Raw genomic sequence first — 21,411 nt, forward strand, 5'->3', positions numbered from 1 at the left:
AAAAGTGTTTCTCCGAAAAGCTTGGCCAAACACGTTATTAGTGACCAATTCAAAACTACTACTTACTATCAAGTTTTATTATCCGTTTGTCTAACGTTTGTCAACAACCATTTCCATTATTCCGGTTGTATAGCGCCAATGTTACTTTTGTAAAATTTCCTTAAATTGGAGACAAAACATAAAAAAAGGGCCTAAAATCATCCTATTTGTGCAAATCTCCCAAAGTTTGCCTAATCCGGCGAAAATTTACCTACATTGTAAATTATGGCTATGTTTTAAATCGAACAATTAAAAGTGGCTAGCGATGTCACGTGCAAAAACTATAAATACCCAAAACTCGGTTGGTTAAGAAAACCAAATTGAGAGAGCAGCAGCAATGGCGGCAGAGAAATTATTATTGCAATGCGGTGACTGCGGAACTCTGTTAATGTCCGTAGAAGAAGCAGAACAGCACGTAAAGCACACCTCCCACACCAACTTCTGCGAGTCCACAGAGCCAATTCGCCACCTCGTTTGCACCGTTTGCGGCAAACCTTGCCGCTGTAAAACCGTAATATTTTTTTTGCCTTTTTCCTCATTCTTATTTATCATTCGCTAAGTTTTTGTAATAATTGAGTGGTTTAAGTTATATACACTCAGGGGCGGAGCTAGTGTGTATACCAGTAAGTACTTGTCTTAAGAAATCGATTAAATACCCACAAATTATTACTTTAGAATCAAATAACTTAAAATGACTAGAATCCTGAACACGTAAGCTTCAAATTTTGGTTCCGACTTCATGCGCGATTGTAGTGTTGAACCGACGGGTTCAGTTGAACCCATAACTTTAGACGCGAACTAAAGATTTATAGGAAAAATTCATTAAAATTACGAAAATAGCAGATGTGAACTCAAAACATTAAAAATATAATGGGTTCAACGTTAAAACCTTAAAAGTTGAACCCATAGTATTTAAATCTCCGGAACCAGGATTTTGGCTGGATGAGTGCACTATTAAGAAGAGCTGGATCCAGAATACAAATTTTACGAGTTCAACCTTTAGTTCTTATGATTGCGTAGCCATTGCACTTTTGGAATTATAAGTTCAATTTTTTTTAAATAGTAATTTTCTTACATCTATATCTATTTTCCATGTTGAAAATATTGAGATCAGTTGAACCCATTGACTATATGCTACATCATACACTGCTACTAGTTTTAATATACACATTTTGTTTAATCATATAAGATTTTACAGCGACAAAAGAAGAATAGGAATTTCAATGTGTGAAAATTTTGAAAGAATAAACCAAACAAAAAAGAAATAAAAAGAAAAAGTACTTAATTAATACGCAAAAAATAACACCAGACACGTCCATCTCCCATGGACGTCTACTTTTAGAAAAAAAAAGGAAAAAACAACAAGATTGACATAAGATTTTAACTCACAACCTCACCTAGAGAGGTACACTCAATAACCATCGCATCATATAATACTTTGAGCATGGGTGCACACACATATATTTAAATATTTTTAAAAAAATATAACATTACTATACATGATTTAGGGCGGGGAGCATGGGTTCACGTGGCCCATGGAACCCCCCAGATACGCCCATGCCGCCTCTGATAGTTTAAAGAATTTTTACACTGCCATATTTAACATGTTATTGCATGTTGTTTACTGTATTTTCAAGTTACTAAATCGTGCTTATTTTAAACAATTAGCTGTTATTGCAGGTAGCTTAACCCGATAGTGTTAAAGTTAATACACGATCTTCGTACAAAACTTAAACTCGTGATAAGAAATTCGCTGTTTCGAGCTGAAAAACTGTATTAGTTAAGGTGTACCCCTTCAGATTATTATGATATCTTGTGATAATGTAGGGCTTATACTCAAAATTTGGATGAGATATTTTTGATAAGCTTGTGATTGAGGCGTAGTTGATGGAATGATTAAATTGATGATAACTAATAACAATAGCGTAACTTTGGATGAAGAATCGGGAATTCTAGTTGTTATAATTGTTATAGGTTATGCTATGCGACAGCTAAACTTTACATGTAGCTTATGAATGCATTTGAGAGGCGGGTTCAAGATTTAAATTTTATGGGTTCGGAATTCTAGGACCGCGATCTTGAGTATTAATAAATAGGTTCGAAATTTAATATTTTTACATATTTAGTGAAAGTTTTTAACACTTAAAACAGTGTGTAGGCCAAAGCTCCTGGGTTCTGCCAAACCCATAGCTTACATTGTAGATCCGCCCCTGATGTAGACGTAGCAATTCAATGAACTGTAGATATAAGTAACTTATGAATGCAGACACTGCAATTTGATGAAATAATATGCTTTATACTCTGAATTTCAATGGGAGTTTCTATGTTTAAGCTATGCTAGTGAACTGTTGATATAGCTTCTGGAATGTAGCTGATGCAATTTGGGAATAACTGCAACTAACATTCTAAACTTTAATGGCAATTAGGGATGCTGATAGTTATGGTTATTCAGTTATGAGAATTGAATGCAGTACATAGCTCGGGAACATATGCATCGTTGTGCTGCTGAATTCTGTAGCTAATACTTTAAGTTTTGATGATTCCAGTTACTAAGTATTGCTATGAAAATTGAACCATTGATATAGCGTGAGAATGTTGCCATTGCAATTCTTGGAAATCTTGGCCTAATATTCTTACTGGTCGTATTGTTACGTGAAATAATCTTGGAATATTCCACATTAGTATTGGGTGTCTGGTTCCCTTTCTTTGGTTTGGATATTAACAATTCCTGCATCAATTATGATGTAGCTTTCGTATTATTTTATAGCAAATATGATATAAAATAACAGTGCATGTATTTGCAATTCCTGCATAAGACCTCGTAAAATGGAAAAAAGCTTCCCTTAAACTGTTACCTGTTTAGTTAACCATCTCTCATTTTTGTCATAACATTATTAAAGTGTTTATATCAAAGGCTCCATGTTTAGAGGAGGAATACAGGATTGATTTATTCATCTGATTTAATTTAAGGTTTTTGCTTAAAATAAGAGATGATTAATTTAAATTTTGATTATATTACATAATTGTGTCTAATCGCGTATCATACTAATACTAGATTACATGAAGCAATGTAATATTAGGTGAGGGTATTATTTGAAACAAACTTTCAATTTAAAACAAAGCACATGTTTTAGATTATACATCATATATCCATATTTTAATATGATCAAACAAACATCCCATAATAAAAGTACAAGTCCACTGAATAATCCAGCATTTAAGGTGCAGTACGATCCATGTACTGTAATTCGTATATAGTGTGTCTGCTAATCAAACTACGCCTTAGTTTTGATAGGAGTTCCAATAGTTAAATTACAGTATTATGTTCAATACGCCCCTTGTGGTCCGGCCCTTACCCGGACCCCGCACATAGCGGGAGCTTAGTGCACCGGGCTACCCTTATAGTTGGTATAGCTTCTACATGCAGCTTATGGTAACTTTTGGGTTTTGATTTATGAAGGAGTTTGATTTTCATGCGAAGAGGACTGGGCATACTAAATTTCAGGACAAGACGGCAGAGGTGGCAGAAGAGGAAGAAAGAAGAGCCAGGGAGAAACTTCGTCAGCAATTCGAAGAAATTATTAAGGTTAGAAATCCTAATGTGTCTAAGAGTTTTGATTCTGCTAAGAACATGTCAGTAAGTTACGCTGATTGCTAAATGGCTAGAAGACAGTCTAAACAGCTAGAAATGAAAATTTGCATTCTTACAGATTGACAAATATCCTTTTGCGTTCAGGTGTGAGAACTTGTACTTTTCCTATCGATTTTCGGTAAACATTCTAGGGTGAGACTTTCCCCACATTACTAATTATCCTTTCGGTGTGCTATAATTACTCAGGGAGTGAGCTTATATCCTGCTTTTGACCTTTTGCTGTTAGATTTTTACCGGTATTGGCATTTTTGCTCTTTGTAACCTGTTGTGACCTGAAGTTGCGATTCGCCAGGTCAAGGAATAGTGAAACATAATGTCTGAAAATCGTACTGTTCTGGCTACTTCTACTGTATTGTAAACAGACACTAACTAGCAAATGAGCAAATTTTAATTACTTCGTAATTTTGTGATTGAGATTTGACTTTTTAAATTTCCAATACGGTCTATAAGGCAACTTGTTATTTTCCTGTTTGCATTAAGCTGACTCCTTTATACCTTTGAATGGTTTGGGTTTTGGGGTGGTAGGGCTTCCTGAGTTTGCTTGGATACTAAACAATGATTATTTTCTTAACAGAAGTATGCAAATTATTGCCTTAAGAGAGGTATGCGATTCCTCAAGCCATTTGATGGACTGTCTGGCTTGAAAGAAATAGCAGAATTTTATAAGGCAATAGGAGAAATATTCATAGAAGGGGAGCCTTGACGTAACTGGTAAAGTTGGTTCCATGTGACTAGGAGGTCACGAGTTCGAGCCGTGGAAACAGCCTCTTGCAGAAATGCAGGGTAAGGCTGCATACGATAGACCCTTGTGGTCCGGCCCTTCCCCGGACCCCGCGCATAGCGGGAGCTTAGTGCACCGGGCTGCCCTTTTAATAGGAGAAATATTCATAGCTATAAGCAAAGATGTATTTTTTTGCTAGCTTTTTGGTGCAACCTCGTAATTGTACAGGATGATGATGCAACTTAAGATACAATAGGGGATCTGCACAACCTGTAATTACACCTTGTCGCACTGTCTTAGTGCAAGCATTTACAAAATCTTTGATTACTTAGCGAACAAATTATTGCCTTATTTTTCTTACTATGGCACCTTATGCACCTGTAATGCACCCCACTCTTGTTTTACCAAACACTTGCATTCTTTAACTGAAAGAGAACAGAAGCTTTAAAAATGGATACAATGAGGTTGATCATTTGCAGAAAATGAATTTGAACTGTCTAGGAAGATACAACCTAATCTTTCTTTGTTTGTTGTTCCAAGTTTCAACAACAACAACATACCCAGTATATCCCCAAGTAGGATTTGGTACATCTAGGAAAATATAAGGTCTAATGTGGATCACGTAATCCTATTTGTTTTTTTCCTTGATTTGGATCTTACTTTTGTTTGTTATTCTTATTTTTTTGTCTTTGAAAGTGAAATGTATCGGTGAATGTCAGTTCACGCACACAAACATATTTATTCAGAATATGCACATTCTTGCTTTTAACGATCAACTTAGCCAATGTGTTGATGACCATGTTACACCTCATCCAGATCAATCAAGTGCCATCTGATGAACAAATATATTTATTTCACAGGCAGAAACCAGAAAACTGTTTGGTTTGCCACCACGAAATCCTGCTCTTGCGAAACTTTTAAGACCTCTTTTGGAGGAAGAAAAGGTGTGCATTTGTACTGTTGAAATCTGTGGATATGGTTTTGATCCAATTCAGGCATGGTTGTCCCCCCTGCTCAAGTTGCTTTTTAAATTAATGTTGTAGAGTTCATTGCCAGTCAGTCCAGCTACAAAGGCAGAGCAGATGAGTGAGTGCGTCCGGACTATCAAACAGACTCACATGGTAATGTTTCTGCTATTTTACGTCCAACTTTCTCTTCTTTCTCATAGTCATAGTTAGAGCCATAAGGGCTCTAGTGGACCTTTAATAAAACGCTGAAGTTTTTGAAGTATACAATAATAAGGGTCTTCCAACAACACACACTTAGGAACTGAGATGGCCTATTATTCGAGTCTTCTATTACTTTGTGTGGCTTTGTTCCACAATTGAATGAATTGTCCTTTCAATCTTTTATTGTTTTAAACTGATTTTTTGTTGATTTTCCTTTGGTGGACTAGGATGATGAGGCCAAAGTCAAGAGCTCTTTCAACACACTGCTAACTTATGCTAAGAATGTGGCGACAAATCCAGATGAGGAGAAATACCGTAAAATTAGACTCAGTAATGCTGCTTTCCAGGTGAGTATTTATGAATTAAAAGCGAGTGTAGCCATTGTTTTTGCTTTTTATTTACTTATAAGTTGTGCTCATCCCTAACCTTTAAATCCAGTCAAGAGGAAAGCTCCTGTTATCCTTCCTTTCTATAACATCGCTAGAGCTCGAGTTCATATAATTCCTTATAGTAGTGAAGGGGTGGAAGGCAGGTTTAAGTAAGTACTTGGTTCAGAATGTTTTAAAGCTAAGTCAGCTCCCAAGCTCCATAAAGACTATTACCGTGATCCATTTTTAATACCCCACGCTCCTTTTGTCTCCTTCTTTTGTTTTGAGTTATTCCCAAAAGGGTCTACGGGAGCAGTGTCGGATCCAACCATGGGTTTGCCAATTCGGCAGAATCCAATGTTTCGGGTCGAACTTTATATACATGTGCGAAGAATAATTATAGATAAGAGTTTGTTGTATATTTCAAAACTCACTCTCTCAATTCACAATGTCTAAATTCTGCATTTGCCACTGTATGGGAGTGTTGGTTGGTTGGCTATGTGTTATCATCACCTAATTGTATACAATTATATCAGCTAAGTAGAATCTTGTTAAACCGATTGGATCATGGGTGAAGCTATATGTGTTAAAGAGTAGTCAATTAACCACCCTTTGCCAAATAATTGCACTGCATATATAGGTAAGATATGAGGTTTTAGAAGTACATAACATATACTGAACACCCTTTATCGTGACATTTTTTCACTTCTTTGAAGTTTGAACACACTTGAGTAAATTTCTGGCTTTGTCACTGGATAGGATTCTTGAAAATGTTCTCAGAATTCTATAAGCAATTATCATGGATACCTTGGCCAAAAGTAGTTTCATGACACTTAATCCTGTTTTGACATTTCGATTACAGGATAGGGTTGGCAAATTACGAGGAGGCATCGAATTTCTTGAGCTCTGCGGATTTGAGAAAATTGAAGGGGGTGAATTCTTGTACTTGCCAAGAGAAAAAGTGGACATGGATGTGCTTTATTCAGCTGGACATGAGTTGAACAGTGCAATTAAAAATCCCTTCTTTTGAATCCTATGATCCATACATTTAGGTAAAGAAAAAATATCAACTGTAAAGGATAGTCTCTCATAATTCAGTCATATACAAAACTCTAAGTATGACATGGTTTCTCTTTAATATGTGGATTGAGATTATGCAGGGATTTTGATCAGTACTGGTGATGAGATTGGAAAGTTTTTTCTCCTTTCTGAATTATCTTGTAGCTATAGCCTACAGATGTATTTTTCTTTACGAGTCGAGTTTATTTTTGTTTAGCTTTGCATGCATGTTAGTAGAAGACGTCAAAGTGTATGTTGATACAACAACTACCAGTAAATTCCTATAAGTGAGATCTGGGGAGGGTCTTACCCCTACCCTAGGGAAGACCCCTACCCTGGGGAAGGCAGAAGGTAGTTTCTGATAGACCCTCGATTAAAGAAAAGAGGAAAGAAGCAGTGTCAACAAGCAGTTGCAATAGCAAGATATTAAGAAAACCAAAACGAAAGATAGCAATCAAACAGTAGGTAGTAATAGCAATCTAAGAATAAAAAGATACCATACACTACTAGAAATCCAGGCAAAACCGTCCACAACCGGCCAAAGTTGGTCGGTAATGGCCAATAACCGTCCAAAACGCGACCATTTACCTGTGGACGTTATTTTGAAGGTCGGAAGGGCATACCGACCAAAGTTGGTCAGTTAAATTAAAAAAAACATATTGCCGAAAAAATTCCGACCAAAGTTGGTCGGTATTTTAGTTATGTAATTAGAAAATGCACCATCTGGGAATCGAACCGGGGTCTGTACTGTGGCAGAATACTATTCTACCATTAGACCATTGGTGCATTTTGTTTTTAAAATGTCTTTTATTTCATTTATACTCTTTAATTGTATTTTCGAACGAAAATAATCGACCAAAGTTGGTTGGTTTTATTAAAAAATAAAATTACCGACCAAAGTTGGTCGGTTTTTTAAAATGACCGGCCTAATTAACCGACCGATTTTGGTCGGTTTTTTTAATATTAAATTTAATTTATTTTAAATGAAAAACTGACCAAAGTTGGTCGGTTTCTTGAAAAATAAATTTCATGGGACTCAAAAATAGTTTCCCGCATTTTTCGCCAAAGAAAACCGACCAAAGTTGGTCGGTTTTCGTAAAAAAAATAAAATAAATAAAATATTTTGAAAAAATAACCAACTTTGGTCTGTTTTTTGGCCGGTTTTTTGACCGACCAAAATTGGTCGGTCGACCGTGGTCGGTTTTTGCCCAATTTCTAGTAGTGATACTAATACTTAAACTACTGGTACAGGAAAGAAAAAGTAAAACGCTTGACTACCTACTAACCTTCTACCCTATTTTTCGACCTCCACAATTAAGGGTCATGTACTCCGTAAACTCAAGTTGTACCATGTCCTGCCTATCACCTTTCCCTAATATTTTTTTGGCATATCTCTACGTCTCCTCATACCCACCAAGGGCAACCTCTCGCACCTTTTAACTGGATCATTTGTGCTTCTCCTCTTTACATGTCCGAACTATCACTGTCTCGCCTCCCGCATCTTTATCTTCCTTCTAGTTTCAAGTATTAGTAATTAGTCGTTTGACAAACTTAATTTATTTAAAACATTTAACATTCTGAAAAAGCAAGTTATTTATTCTTTCTTTTTTATCAAAGCTAATATTATTGCTCTAAGTGTTAATTAAATTAAACGTTTAAGAGAGATAAAAATGGTACCTTGCTAGTTCAAAAAGATATAATTGTTTTGTTTCTGAAACATTGACACATGCACTTGTGCATGCACATTTATTTTCTGTATCATTAAAATGTAGTGATACTATGATCAATCACGTCCTACCAACCTAATAATTAAAACGAAAATAATCATAATGCTTCCTAACAAGTGAATAAATCAAGTAATGTTTTTAATTTATACTATTTAATTTTTTTCTCTTAAAAAGCTACTCCTTTCAGTTTCAGTATCATTTGACAAATTGGGCAAATATTTATGGAAAAATTAATAGGTCAATTACAATTTACTCGGTCCAAAACATGTTCTCCTATAGTCTGCAGTTATATTCACGTTCTTTTTTATTTTTTATTTTTTATTCGCGATTACTCAATAATTTAAACTGTAATTATTAATGCCGGGAATATTTTTAAAAAAGAAGAAGAAGAAGAAGAAGAAGAATCTTTCATCACTCTCCGTCCACCACTGTACACTAGTATTCTTTTTCCGCCACCATTGCAGTAGCATTACTTCCATTTTTCCTTCTCATTTCTGAATCTGTTGCTTTTTAATGTTACAAACCAATCTTCAAAAATGAAAGTAATTCCCAAACTCAAACTTCCAAAAAAATCTCCCAAAATCCTCAATCCCCCACCACCTAATAAATCATCATACTCTAAGAATAATAATAATGAGAATTTGAATGAAACCCATTTCATATCTCTAATTCACACTTGTAAAAACACCCTTCAACTCCAAAAAATCCATGCCCAAATCATTCGCCAAAACTTATCATCAAATAGCAGAATCGTTACTCAGCTGATATCTTCAGCTTCTTTACGTAAATCCATTGACTATGCATTGTCTATTTTTAATTATTTTCGTGGCCCGAATTTGTATTTGTTTAATGCTTTGATTAGAGGATTGAAGGAGAACTCTTGTTTTGAAAAATCAATTGGATATTTTAAGCTAATGCTTAAGATGGGCGTTAAGCCTGACAGGCTAACGTACCCGTTCGTGTTGAAATCATTAACGGCATTAGGTGAAAAAGGAGTTGGTGGGAGTGTGCATTGTGGTGTTTTAAAGATGGGATTGGAGTATGATGTGTTTGTGAGGGTTTGTTTGGTTGAAATGTATGTGAAAATTGAGTTGGTGGAGTTTGCACTCCAACTGTTTGATGAAAGTCCTGAGAGAAATAAGGCTGAGAGTGTGCTTTTGTGGAACGTCGCGATTAATGGGTGTTGTAAGACTGGACAGGTGAGTAAGGCGTTGGCGTTGTTTGAGGAAATGCCTGAGAGGAATGCAAGTTCTTGGAATACTTTGCTTAGTGGGCTGTTGAGGAATGGGGAGGTGGATAAAGCGATGGAACTTTTTGATGGGATGGTGGAAAAGAATGTGGTTTCTTGGACTAGTATGATTCATGGATTAACACTAAATGGGTTGCACCAAAAGGCTCTAGATTTGTTTTTCAAGATGGTGGAAGAAGGTACGAAGCCGAATGGTTTAACTGTTGTATCTGCACTTTCTGCTTGTGCAAAAACCGGGGCACTAGAGGCAGGGAGAAAGATTCATGAAAATATTTCGAACAATGGGCTCCATTTGAACGTAGCGGTTGGTAATGCTTTGCTTGATATGTATGCGAAATGCGGGTATATTGAGTCTGCAAGCCTGGTTTTTAGTGGATTGAAGGAAAAGGATATTCGTACGTGGAGTATTATGATATGGGGTTGGGCAATTCATGGACATGTAGATAAAGCTCTTAGGTGTTTTGAACAGATGAAATTGGCTGGTACTTTACATATATCCTTTTGTCCATCAAGTTACTTGGATTAACTAGAAAATTCTTTGATTTTTTTTTTATTTTCCTAATGGTTGCAGGAATCAAACCTGATGGAGTTTCTTTCCTTGCTGTTTTGACTGGATGCTCTCACGCTGGATGGGTGGATCAGGGCCTTCAAATCTTTCATAGCATGCAGCACGAGTGGTCGATTGAGCCTACTATGAGACATTATGCTGTAGTAGTAGATCTACTTGGCAGGGCTGGCCGATTGGATGATGCCTTTAAATTTATCGAAATTATGCCCTTGGAGCCAGATTATGTCATTTGGGGTGCACTTTTTTCTGCTTGCAGAGCTCACAAGAACATTGAAATGGCAAAAATTGCATCAGAGAAGCTCCTGCAGCTTGAGCCAAATCATGCTGGGGGCCATGTGTTTCTGTCTAATGTTTATGCAGGAGCAGGGAGATGGGATGATGTAGAAAGAGTTAGAAGTTCAATGAAGAACAAAAATGTTGATAAGGATCCTGGATGGAGTTCGATGGAGGTGGATGGTCAATTGCATACATTTGTTGCTGGTGATAATGCTCATACACGTAAGCAGGAGATATACTCGAAATTGGAGGAAATTATTACGGGAGCTAAACAACACGGTTACATGCCTGAAACCGAGTGGGTGCTTCATAACATTGATGAGGAAGAGAAGGAAGGAGCTTTGGGAAGCCATAGTGAAAAGTTAGCACTTGCTTTTGGGCTCATTAGTACTGGTCCTGGTGCGATCATTATGATTGTGAAGAATCTTAGAGTGTGTGGCGACTGCCATTCGCTAATGAAGTATGTCAGCAAGATGAGTCAAAGGGTGATTGTGTTAAGAGATATAAAGAGATTCCACCATTTCAAAGATGGAGTTTGCTCCTGTAAAGATTACTGGTGAACTAGTAAGTGCTTCCTGACTTTCAATTTCGTCTCAAATTTGCTAGTTAAGCTTTTAATCTGTTCATATATGTCATTCTGGACTTCTAGCAATTGCTGGAAGCAGTTATAACTAACCTTTTGTTGCTTGCAGTTTTACTTTGGTTTGGAGTAATTATCAGACCAACCAAACTAATTGAGCCTTGTTTTTATTTTGTTTCCTACTCCAATTACCCCTGTTGTTATTAAGCCAGTGACCCATTTACCAATGGTTGATACAAAGGTTGTCCCGTGGAACTACAAACGAGTAATAGTGACATATAATGGGAAAGAAGTGGAGGAAGAAGTCAATGAGACCGGAGGAATGACTCGTTTTGGGAGGTATTTTACCCCAGAAGAATTGAGGAAGGCCAAGTCGTTCCAGGACAGCCAAATGCCAGTAAAGAAGCCGGTCACCGAGGAAGAGGCTGAAGAGTTCTTGAAAAAGATGAAAGTGCAAGACTACTCCATTGCGGAGCAATTAAGAAAAACACCGGCTCAGATCTCTCTATTGTCTTTACTGATACATTTAGATGAACACCGCAATACCATGTTGGAGATTTTGAATGAGGCACATGTTCCTGATAAGAACAAAGTGAATCACTTGGAAAAGATTGCTAGCAAGATCTTCGAAGCAAATACAATCACTTTCTCAGATGATGAACTTCCTATGGAGGGTACAGAACACAACCGAGCTCTTTATCTCACGGTGAAGTGATGAACTTCCTATGGAGGGTACAGAACACAACCGAGCTCTTTATCTCACGGTGAAGTGCGAGGATTCTGTTGTCACGAGGGTACTGGTTGATAACGGCTCTAGTGAAACTATTTTCCCTTTGTCTACTTTGCAAAATTTGAAGATCGGCAGTTCGGCACTGAAAGAATCCACATGAATAGTGTATGTGCTCGAGGTTTTGATAGGGGAGGAAAAGATTCTACCGTGATATAATGCTCGAATTATCGATAGGGCCAGTTGAGTTCACTATGGAATTTCAAGTACTATATCTGGCCCGTCTCCTACAATTTGTTGTTGGGCAGGCCCTGGATACATGCGGCTAAGGCGGTTCCGTCTTCTCTGCATCAAATGGTAAAGTTTGAATGGGACAGGAAGGAAATAGTTGTGTATGGTGATGAGGACATATCTGCTTATAATGACCCGATTGTTCCATATATTGAAGCTGAAGATGAAAAAGGACCTTGGGTCTACCAAATTTTCGAAACAGTGTCTGTTGAGAAGATTCCTGAAAGAGAATGCATTCCGGGGCCGAGGCTATCCTCCGCGTCCGTCATGGTAGCAAATGAGATGTTGAAGAATGGTTTTGTGCGGGGTAAAGGTCTGGGTTCAGCTCTATAGGGTATTGTGCATCCAGTGTGCCCACGTAAAAACTTTGGTACATTTGGTTTGGGATTCACGCCCACAGAGAAGGATGTAAAAAGGGCTAAAAAGCAGAAAGAGAAAATATGGTCGCTCCCCAAGCCTGTTCCACACATCTCCAAGTCTTTTATCAAGCCAGGGGTCGCCAAAACGTCCAATATCATCAGTCCCGAAACCTGTAGTTGATGTTGATGAAGAGTTGAATAGCAAATTGATAAAGTTTTTCTCATCTAAAATCTGTTTTCGCTACTCAATAGCTTAAGCATTAAAGTAATATGAGAACATCAACAACTATACCTTAAAGCCAAACTATTGGGATTGACTACATGAATCCGGTATATATATTTCATGCAATAGTTTCTTTAAACAGGCAGAAAACACAAATAGACCAACCAAACCAATTGGATTATTGCCAATTTATTGAAGTTTACTGTTTTTTGTCCTCTGAAACTTTTATTGATAAATATGTAAGTATGTGTTATTCACAAAAGCACCGAGGCTGCTAGGATACAAATAGGAACTTTCCTTTCCTGGCAATCTTTTATGTTGCCAATAAATTTATGCATGAATACAATAGTAACCTTAAATGCCCAGTCACTTTTTGGTCTCTGATTTTCGTGATTGGAGGAAATACGTCGGTGATACTTTCCTTTATCAGAGGTTGTTTTAGACTTCTGTAGAAGAAGAGAGAAGGTATGGAAGTGGTCCCGAGTGTCTCTTTTGGAGTTTAAAGCTGGAATGTGATGATTGGACATTCCAAGGGGAAGAAATGTCATTGACAAGTTCATTTACTGATTTATCTGAACATGCCTTGTGTGCACAAATATACTAAATTGCGCATACCTAGAGCTTAGCCATGTGCTGTCCTTTCGTTTTCTCTAGTGGGATAGCCACTTCTTTGTGCTGTTGGAGCTCTTACACAATCTGGATTTATTTATGACGAGGTTGGTGCATTAATCGAAACAGCCAAGTTGACTTATTTTTTCTTTTTAAAAAATAGTGCACCAGTTTCCTTCTGTTCTGAAGTTAATGATCCTTGTCTTCTTTATTGGCTTCATTTCTGTCTTAGACTATTAGTCAAATTGCTTTCCTGCTAATGCAGGAAAGAATACAAGTTGGCGAAGAGCTACTTGGAGAGATGCTGATTGAGGAATAAAATGAATTAAGTGGTTTGTCTCAAACTCCATTATCTTTTGGTTTTCCTCTCAGTAATGTATGTCTTGTATAATTGATAGCATTACCTAAAGCAGAGGAGTGAGCCTTGGAAATTTTTTTGTGACAAACAGGGAAAGATAAGGTCAGGAAACCTGAAGGATTGGATGATGTGGTTTCTGCAGTCTCCTTCCCACTACTCTTTGTTCCTCGCAGGTGGTAGTCCACAGTTCAGAATGGTGCGTCAGCGCATGCATCTCAAAGTAGATACTCTTTTCATGGGCACACTGAATTTCTATTGGGTTCTCGATTGCTGACACTGATGGCATCCAGGGAAAATTTGCAGCAGACAGTAGCTAAAATTTGTGACCAAGGCAAGTCTTGAGTACAGCTTCCCAACCACTCTCTGTCCATCCTTTAAAGAATGGAAGGGAAACAATTTATACTCGATCAATTATTAGGTTCGCTTAATTTCTTTCGGCAGTCAGTTATGCATTTCCTAAATTTTTGGGAGTAACTGCTTTGATCATAATAGATCCATTACTTCCAAAAGTGAAATAAGAAAGGGCAAAGGTATTAGGACAAGACTGCTCTGCCTGCTGTTCCATCTCTCTTTATTTCCTTAGTTCTCCCTTTTTCCTGTTTTGCTTTGTGTAGTAGTGCATGGTTAGCTCATTCATCATTGATTGTAGGCTCCTTGATGATCATATCGTCCATGTTGCCAAATCGATAGTTTTTGTACCAATGCTCAATCTTATCAATCCATGTTACATGAATAAGTAGTATGCTATCTTATGACACATGGATAATCTAGGTGTCAAGAAATCCAGTGCAGGTGTCAATATATCCGTGGACTTCTTGTAACACGAGTGTGAAAATAGAAAAGAAGCTTCTCATTAACTTGGTAAGTAAATATTGAAGATAGAATATGCTAAGGTATCCTATAGAATATTGGTTATCATAAAAAGGTAGCCTATAGAATATTCTATAAAGTTTTCCTTATTCATGTGCAATGAATCTAGACATGGATGACTCTAGACACATATTCACTTGATATTCTAATAACGTGTTGACCATTGATTAATTTAAGTGGTTCATGGTGCTTTCTCTAGGTGATGCAAAACAACTGAATATTTGATTCTTGCTTGTCCCAGGTAGATCTGGCGCATTTTTCCTGCGTCCACATAGGTTTGGAAGGAGCAAAAGTTATCAGGACACCAGGTGGTGGAGAATCTACTGCTTTCTTGCGATCGGTTGCTCCAACTGCAAATAAGCACATGAGAGTTCCTGGCGGAAATGGCACTTGGCATCATCAATCTTGGAGAGCATTTTGTGAAGATCCAAATAGTCTTCAACTTTTGTGAAGATTCAAATAGACTTCAACTGCCATGTATGTGGCAACCTGAATAACTACGGTAAGGAGTAGAGTCTTCTGTTCAAGGGCACATTCCTCCCCATATCTTGTGCCCTTGTCAAGCAGGAATGGTGGCTCCGTGGCACCTGCTTAGCAGGTATAAGAGTTGCTTGTTAGAGCACTTCTCCAAGAACAGAGAACAAAGCAAACCCCAACACTGCTCGGGCCAATACCGCGGTTAGATGAAGTTTATTAAGAGTTGAAGCCTATGGTGGAGCTAGTGTGTTGGTTACGGGTACGGCCACACCCAATAACTTTGGTTCAAACTTGTATTTGTCTTGTGAAATTGATTGAATATGTAAACAATTATTAATTTTGAAGGTTACTTAAAAGAACTAGAATCCCAAATCCATAAGTTTCAAAATCCCGGCTCCGCCTCTGGTTGAAGCAACAATGGTTATGTGCTTATTTGTATGAGGCACCTCTCTATTTCCCCATTTTTTTCAGCAAACCTCCAGGTGTGCAGGTGGGGTTGGAGCTGGTGAAAGAGCTGAGGCAGTGATCATGTGCTGGATTTGCTAGTTTGTTACATTTCTCTTGTTTCTTATGTGGAAAACAGTTTGGACGAATAGACTGTTATTGGCATTAGGTAAATGTATTGGCTTGACTCTGTCGTTTGCTTTTTGTTTATTTTTGAATTGGTTTATTCAATATCTGCTTCTTTCATAAGAATGAAAATGCGATTAGAAGGGAGACATTTCAGGATAGTATGTTGGCTAAGCTGGCAATCATAACTCTAAGGGGTAGTTTGGTTTGAAGACAAGTTACACTGCGATTAGTTATGTTGGAGTTGTTTGATATGTTGTATTAATTCTGTGATTGTCAATTTTACTGCTTTTATCTGAGTTAACTTATCTTGGGATTATTATTTCACCCTCTGACATGTATAAATTATCCCGGTACTAAATTTTAATCCTGGAATAATTTATCCCAAGATTAATAACCAAACAAAGGAATAGGGTGATACTGAATTCTTAGGGGTACTAAATGACCCCTAAGAAATGAGAATGTATTTTGTCAATGCTAATTGGAAGTAGCGATCGGCCAGGTCTTGGATAGATCTCAAGCGAGCTTTGAACTGCTTTATTCGGTCTTCAGCCGGCCTACGAGGCTGTTGAAAGAGAAGAGAAGTTTATTGTTGTTGTAATTTAATAGGCCAATATTTGTTTGACGTTTAAAAGAATATTCAAGTTGAGTTGTGCTTGTACATAAACTTCACTTGAAAACAAAAGTTCTGAAGATTTGTAAGTGAAACTCGTTATTTATGATACTTCTCAAATATGATTTTCATTTTTTCCCCAGTATTTTAAACACTGAAGTTTAATATTTGTAAACTGATGGTCTAGCCAGTATTCCGCAAGAGGAATTTATATAGTATATAACCTTTTTAACACTTATTTAAATTTTCTACAACTATTTTCACAAAATTACATAAAATACAGTTTATTTTAAAATTTACAATGTTTTATGTCCCTAATATATCTCTTCTAACATTCTCTCGCCTAAAATGTACCCTAACATCTCTCTTAAGATTCTCTCTCACCTAAAAGTATCTATCATATCAATTTTTCCCCAATTTCTCCATTAATATATTGTATACTACATATTTTCTTATACAAAATTGTATATTTTATATAATTAAAATATATAATAATATGTTGTATAATATATTTAATATATGGTATATACTGTCCGAACTATATAAAATATTACTTATACACTTATATAATATTATCTTTATATAATATATGTGTGTATATATATATTGCTCACACACATATTTCATTATTTCTTCACTAAATATACAGAACAATGAGTTGTATAATTCAATATACTGTAAGTTTTAAGAAAAGTTCAATGGTATATGCTATAAGTAACATTAAGTTATCTTTTTTGAACTTTCAAAAAATGAGGAGTATTATGGCAAAGAGCAAGAGAGTTATATCTGGACAAATTACTCTCTGAATGAGGTAGAGTTTAATGAAGAGAGAATAAATATATTACAAGTTCCAGTAAGATTATCCCTACTGCTTTGGATGGAAGTTATCCGTATACATTAATTTTGGTTATGCCCAATTATATAGGGATTCTCCCTACTTTTCAGCTTTTCATTATTGAAATAATTTGACGTGTAACTTGTTTAGTTGTACATTATGTAATATCTAATTTGGTTGTAATATATATAATTAACTTTTGTAGATATTGTGTTTATGAAAATTTCCCTATTTGCAAATATTGAACTTTAGTTTATACAAATACTGAAGTAGTATATGGCAACCGATTAGTCTCTCTCATCACTTATATTTTAATAAACTAGCCGTTTGACTTGAAAGCTATATCATGACTATATGCAACTTCTTAATGGGAAAAAGAATCAGAACTAACCTAGTTTACAACTGTTAATTGAAAATTAGTTACAGTTTTAAAACTAATTTAAATTTAACTAATTTTTCATATAAAAATAAAAGCTCAACAAAAACAACCGTTAAAAATCTGAAATACAACAACAACAACAACAACATACCCAGTATTATCCCACACCCGTGAGGTCTGGGGAGGGTAGTGTGCGCAGACCTTACCCTTACCTTGTGAGGATAGAGAGATTGTTTCTAATAGACCATCGGCTCAGGAAAGTATAAGCACCACATTAATGAAAATATAGACAAGAAAGGACAGTAACAAAAAGCCATATAAAAGAAGAATAAAATAACAAGATAGTAAAGTATTGGAATTCTAGCATAATATGCTCGAGTTCGAATTTTTTACATATGAGATTCCAACATAATGTGTTGGAATTTCATAATATTCTGGAGTTCCAACATAATATGCTGGAAGTTTATACGCAGGAGCATATTATGTTGGAACTTTTCGTGTTTCGAGTAGGGTATTTTTGTCCAGATTTTATCTCCACGTAAAATAGTGGTTTCAATGACTTTGCAAATATTGGTTATTTTTTAGTTAGTAGTCCGAAAATTGACTGGCCCATGCTATTTTACCTTATTAATCTGTTTAAGGTTTTGGTTAAGACATGTTACATTAAGAAGAGGTAAAATTACATTAAAGAAGCTCTTTATATGAAAATTTGATTATTATTTTGTTTACCCTCAAAATCGGATAACAATTGAATTTGTTACAAAGCGATAAATTAGATTTGAAATTGAAATAAATAATGATAAATTAACCGCAAACCACGTGAGTTGAATGATTTCAACATAAGGAAGCTAGCCACCCTTGAGTTGAATACACTTTTGTTGACACAAAAATATCAAAGAGTAAGAACTTGGAGAATGTATTATTTATCAGTATATGTTATAATGTCATTAATGAATTGTCAAGTCCTCTTTATATATTGAGGGAGACCTACCCTTTAGGGTATTATTTTATTGTACTATAAAAAATATAGGTTCTTGATTTTGAAGACCGTTGGTTCCCTTTTTGACTAATTCTATGATTTCTGCCATAATAGTTGGTTAATGGCAAGAATCACGGACCCCTGTCGGATGAGTTGGCAGATCTTTCTCTAAACCGTCAGAAACATGAGCGATTACGCCTTCGGCAGACTCGAGGGCAAATCTGATAATCTCGATGGCTAGTTTTGATGATGCTTTGGGCCCGATCTTGAATATTATATTCCGCTCTCGGCTGACCATGTTGGATGTCAGATCGAATCTCGGATTTTGATTTTTACCCTATTACAAATGTACCGACCTAGGCCCTCCGTTTCACAAGCTCGATCGAACATCGAGCTCGGTTTTACCCGTACATAAATAGTCCCCTCATTTTTCGGAGAGTAGATGACGGAAAACGATATGAGCCTCAAATTCTCATTTCGATATATCATGACATAAGAGAAAAAATACGATGTCAAATCCCCTTATTTTTCGGAGAGTAAATGATGAGAAATGATATGGGCTCCCGATTCTCACTCCGATAAATCATGACGACAGATTCATGATGTAAGTGATAAGAACAGTTGAAAATGTCCCGTCGATCTAGTCTTCAAGGCATTAAATGGGTGTCAGTTGATTGTCGGCCGCTACAGGAAGGGAACCACCATTTGAGAAAACTATAAATACCCCTTTCATTCATTCATTAGAACTTTTTACATTTAAATATTTGCTCTTGTGTTTTGAGAAAACTTCATCACTCTCATCTACTGATTTTCTGAAAGCTTAAGTTCAAGCTTCTTCCCTTCTGGTTTTCTGAGAGTTCTTATAAGTTATCTCATAATTATACCTTCTCTTCTAGTTCTTCTGAAAATTTACATAAATTATTTCACTAAGCACGCCTCCTCTTTTACCAACACTTTCTTCTCCATTGTTAATAAAAAAATCAAAATCTATTCCTCAAAAAGAAAACCTTTCTTTCTCGAAACCACCTAAAAATATTACGCCTGCTGCTACTGAGGAACCTATATTGGAACCCCCTCTAAAGTCGTATGTCTCTGCGAGGTGCCCAATCGGGCCAACTTGAAGATCGAGAAAAACCCCTTGGTACCGGGTTGGTGTGAGCCGGTCTCGAGGTACATATGTACGATTACTGCTAGTGTCCTCGATAAGGCCAAAGAGGACTGCAACTGTGAAAATAAGCTCGTAGTGGTCCCTACCCCTGAGGAATCGATCATCACCTACGTGGAGAGTTTTTTAAGTGTTTACACTTGCCCTTTCACGCTGGGTCCTTTGGACCCAATTATCATACCCTTTTGCAAAAGTTATGAAGTGACGCTCGGGCAGATTCATCCTTTATTTTGGAGGATTATTATTCTGCTTCGTTTATTTGTGAGCAAGCTCGAGGGATGTCCATTTAGCATCGACCACCTCACGCCCTTGTATAGACCTCGGCTTTACCGAGGGGGATTAATCAAGCTCGCACGTCGAGCCACTAAGGCCTTATTCTCAAGCATCGGCGAGGATTGGAGTTGGGGCTGGTTGGGCCGATTCGTTCGAGTGAGGACCTCTGACTTAATCCCAGCTGCGGATATGCCATTTCTTGATAAATGGAACATGAAACATAAGTATAACTTTGTCTTCAAGATTTCTTTTATTGCTTTTGTTTTCCCTCCCTTCTCATCGATGTTACGTGATGATGAAGTTGTTGCCCAGATGTCGGATGTCGTTCCTTGACTCAAGGAGTGGATCGAGGGCATTGTGACACAAATACCTTATTCCGAGCGCTTATGGAGTGAGCTCTCGAAGGGCCGATGGGAGGCCCGTAACCATGGTGAGAATGTTTTCTCTAAGTTATATTTGATCTTACTTTCACATCATCGATCTCTGAATCATTTTACTTTCTTTTTGCAGGTTTACCAAAAGATGTCGAAATGAGACCCCCATCAGCCGATGACGAAATATATGTCGATCCCCCTGCTCCAAAGCAGTATAAAGAGAAGAAAATAAGAAAAGCTCTGATTTCCTCGAGCCCTGAAGAGAATAGACTGAGGAAGCGGCTGGCGTGCAAACCTAAGAATGCCACGACCCAAGAACTCTCATCGGACTCACTCCATCGGTTGAAGGATGAGTCCAAAGAAGAAGAAGATTCTGAATTGGTGACCCACGTGAGAAGCGGTTCCGAACTGCCTCAAGCCATAGAGTTCGTAGAAGAAGCAGTGGCTAAAGTCTCCGAACCAGGGAGGGTCAAGATTATTTTGCCCCGAGATAGGGAGATAAAAAAAGACTGTGACCGGTACTTCTCGGTCAGAAGGTAATGTGCCTAAGGAGGCGCTTGGGGTGATTGATCTCTCTGGATCGCCTTCGTTTACCGATTTTACGATAAACGAGGCTCAAACGTTGAAAGGTAACCTCGGGTAAGGGGCTCAAGGAGCAGTCGATTCTTTCTACAATTTCTTCGATGACCTGGATTCTATTGCTTCGGAGGATGTCACCAGGTTGGGTGACTTACCGGTACCAAAGAAAATACCGTCCCCGGGAGCTGGCGAGTCTTCTTCAAGCCCAAAAATAGTGAATTAGTTCCCAGTTCCGAGTGTTGATCCTACTCAGAGACGAGCAATTTATATGTCAATTCCGGAGGACGCCAGAGTTCTCTCTTCCCCGGTGGGGATTGCTAGT

At 37.2% G+C, this 21,411-nt stretch overlaps 2 protein-coding genes across 10 annotated transcripts; both read left to right on the forward strand.

The window, feature by feature from the left end:
- The first annotated feature begins 228 nt into the window (after positions 1-228).
- On the forward strand, positions 229-7,166 carry LOC104104202 (uncharacterized). The gene is made up of 6 exons (XM_009612218.4): positions 229-550; positions 3,500-3,625; positions 5,273-5,356; positions 5,456-5,533; positions 5,809-5,928; positions 6,812-7,166. The coding sequence occupies exons 1-6, from the start codon at positions 377-379 to the stop codon at positions 6,977-6,979; spliced, it is 750 nt and encodes a 249-aa protein (XP_009610513.1). The 5' UTR covers positions 229-376; the 3' UTR covers positions 6,980-7,166.
- Positions 7,167-9,104: 1,938 nt separating this feature from the next.
- Positions 9,105-15,976, forward strand: LOC104104203 (pentatricopeptide repeat-containing protein At1g04840). 9 transcript variants are annotated; one of them, XR_011411076.1, is made up of 6 exons: positions 9,105-10,466; positions 10,556-11,392; positions 11,617-13,724; positions 13,883-13,949; positions 14,067-14,310; positions 15,091-15,976. XR_011411076.1 is itself a non-coding variant. In XM_033658180.2 (3 exons), exons 1-2 carry the CDS (start codon positions 9,272-9,274, stop codon positions 11,386-11,388), a joined length of 2,028 nt encoding a protein of 675 aa, XP_033514071.1. In that variant the 5' UTR covers positions 9,105-9,271; the 3' UTR covers positions 11,389-11,392; positions 15,091-15,976. The 9 variants fall into 9 exon arrangements, 4 of the variants coding, with proteins under 4 accessions (XP_033514071.1, XP_018628953.1, XP_009610515.1 ...); XR_011411077.1 differs by having other exon boundaries at positions 11,621-13,724; XR_011411075.1 differs by lacking the exon at positions 11,617-13,724 and having other exon boundaries at positions 9,106-10,466.
- Positions 15,977-21,411: the final 5,435 nt, after the last annotated feature.

Source organism: Nicotiana tomentosiformis, chromosome 9 (genome assembly GCF_000390325.3).
Source record: "Nicotiana tomentosiformis chromosome 9, ASM39032v3, whole genome shotgun sequence".
Lineage (NCBI taxonomy): Eukaryota > Viridiplantae > Streptophyta > Magnoliopsida > Solanales > Solanaceae > Nicotiana > Nicotiana tomentosiformis.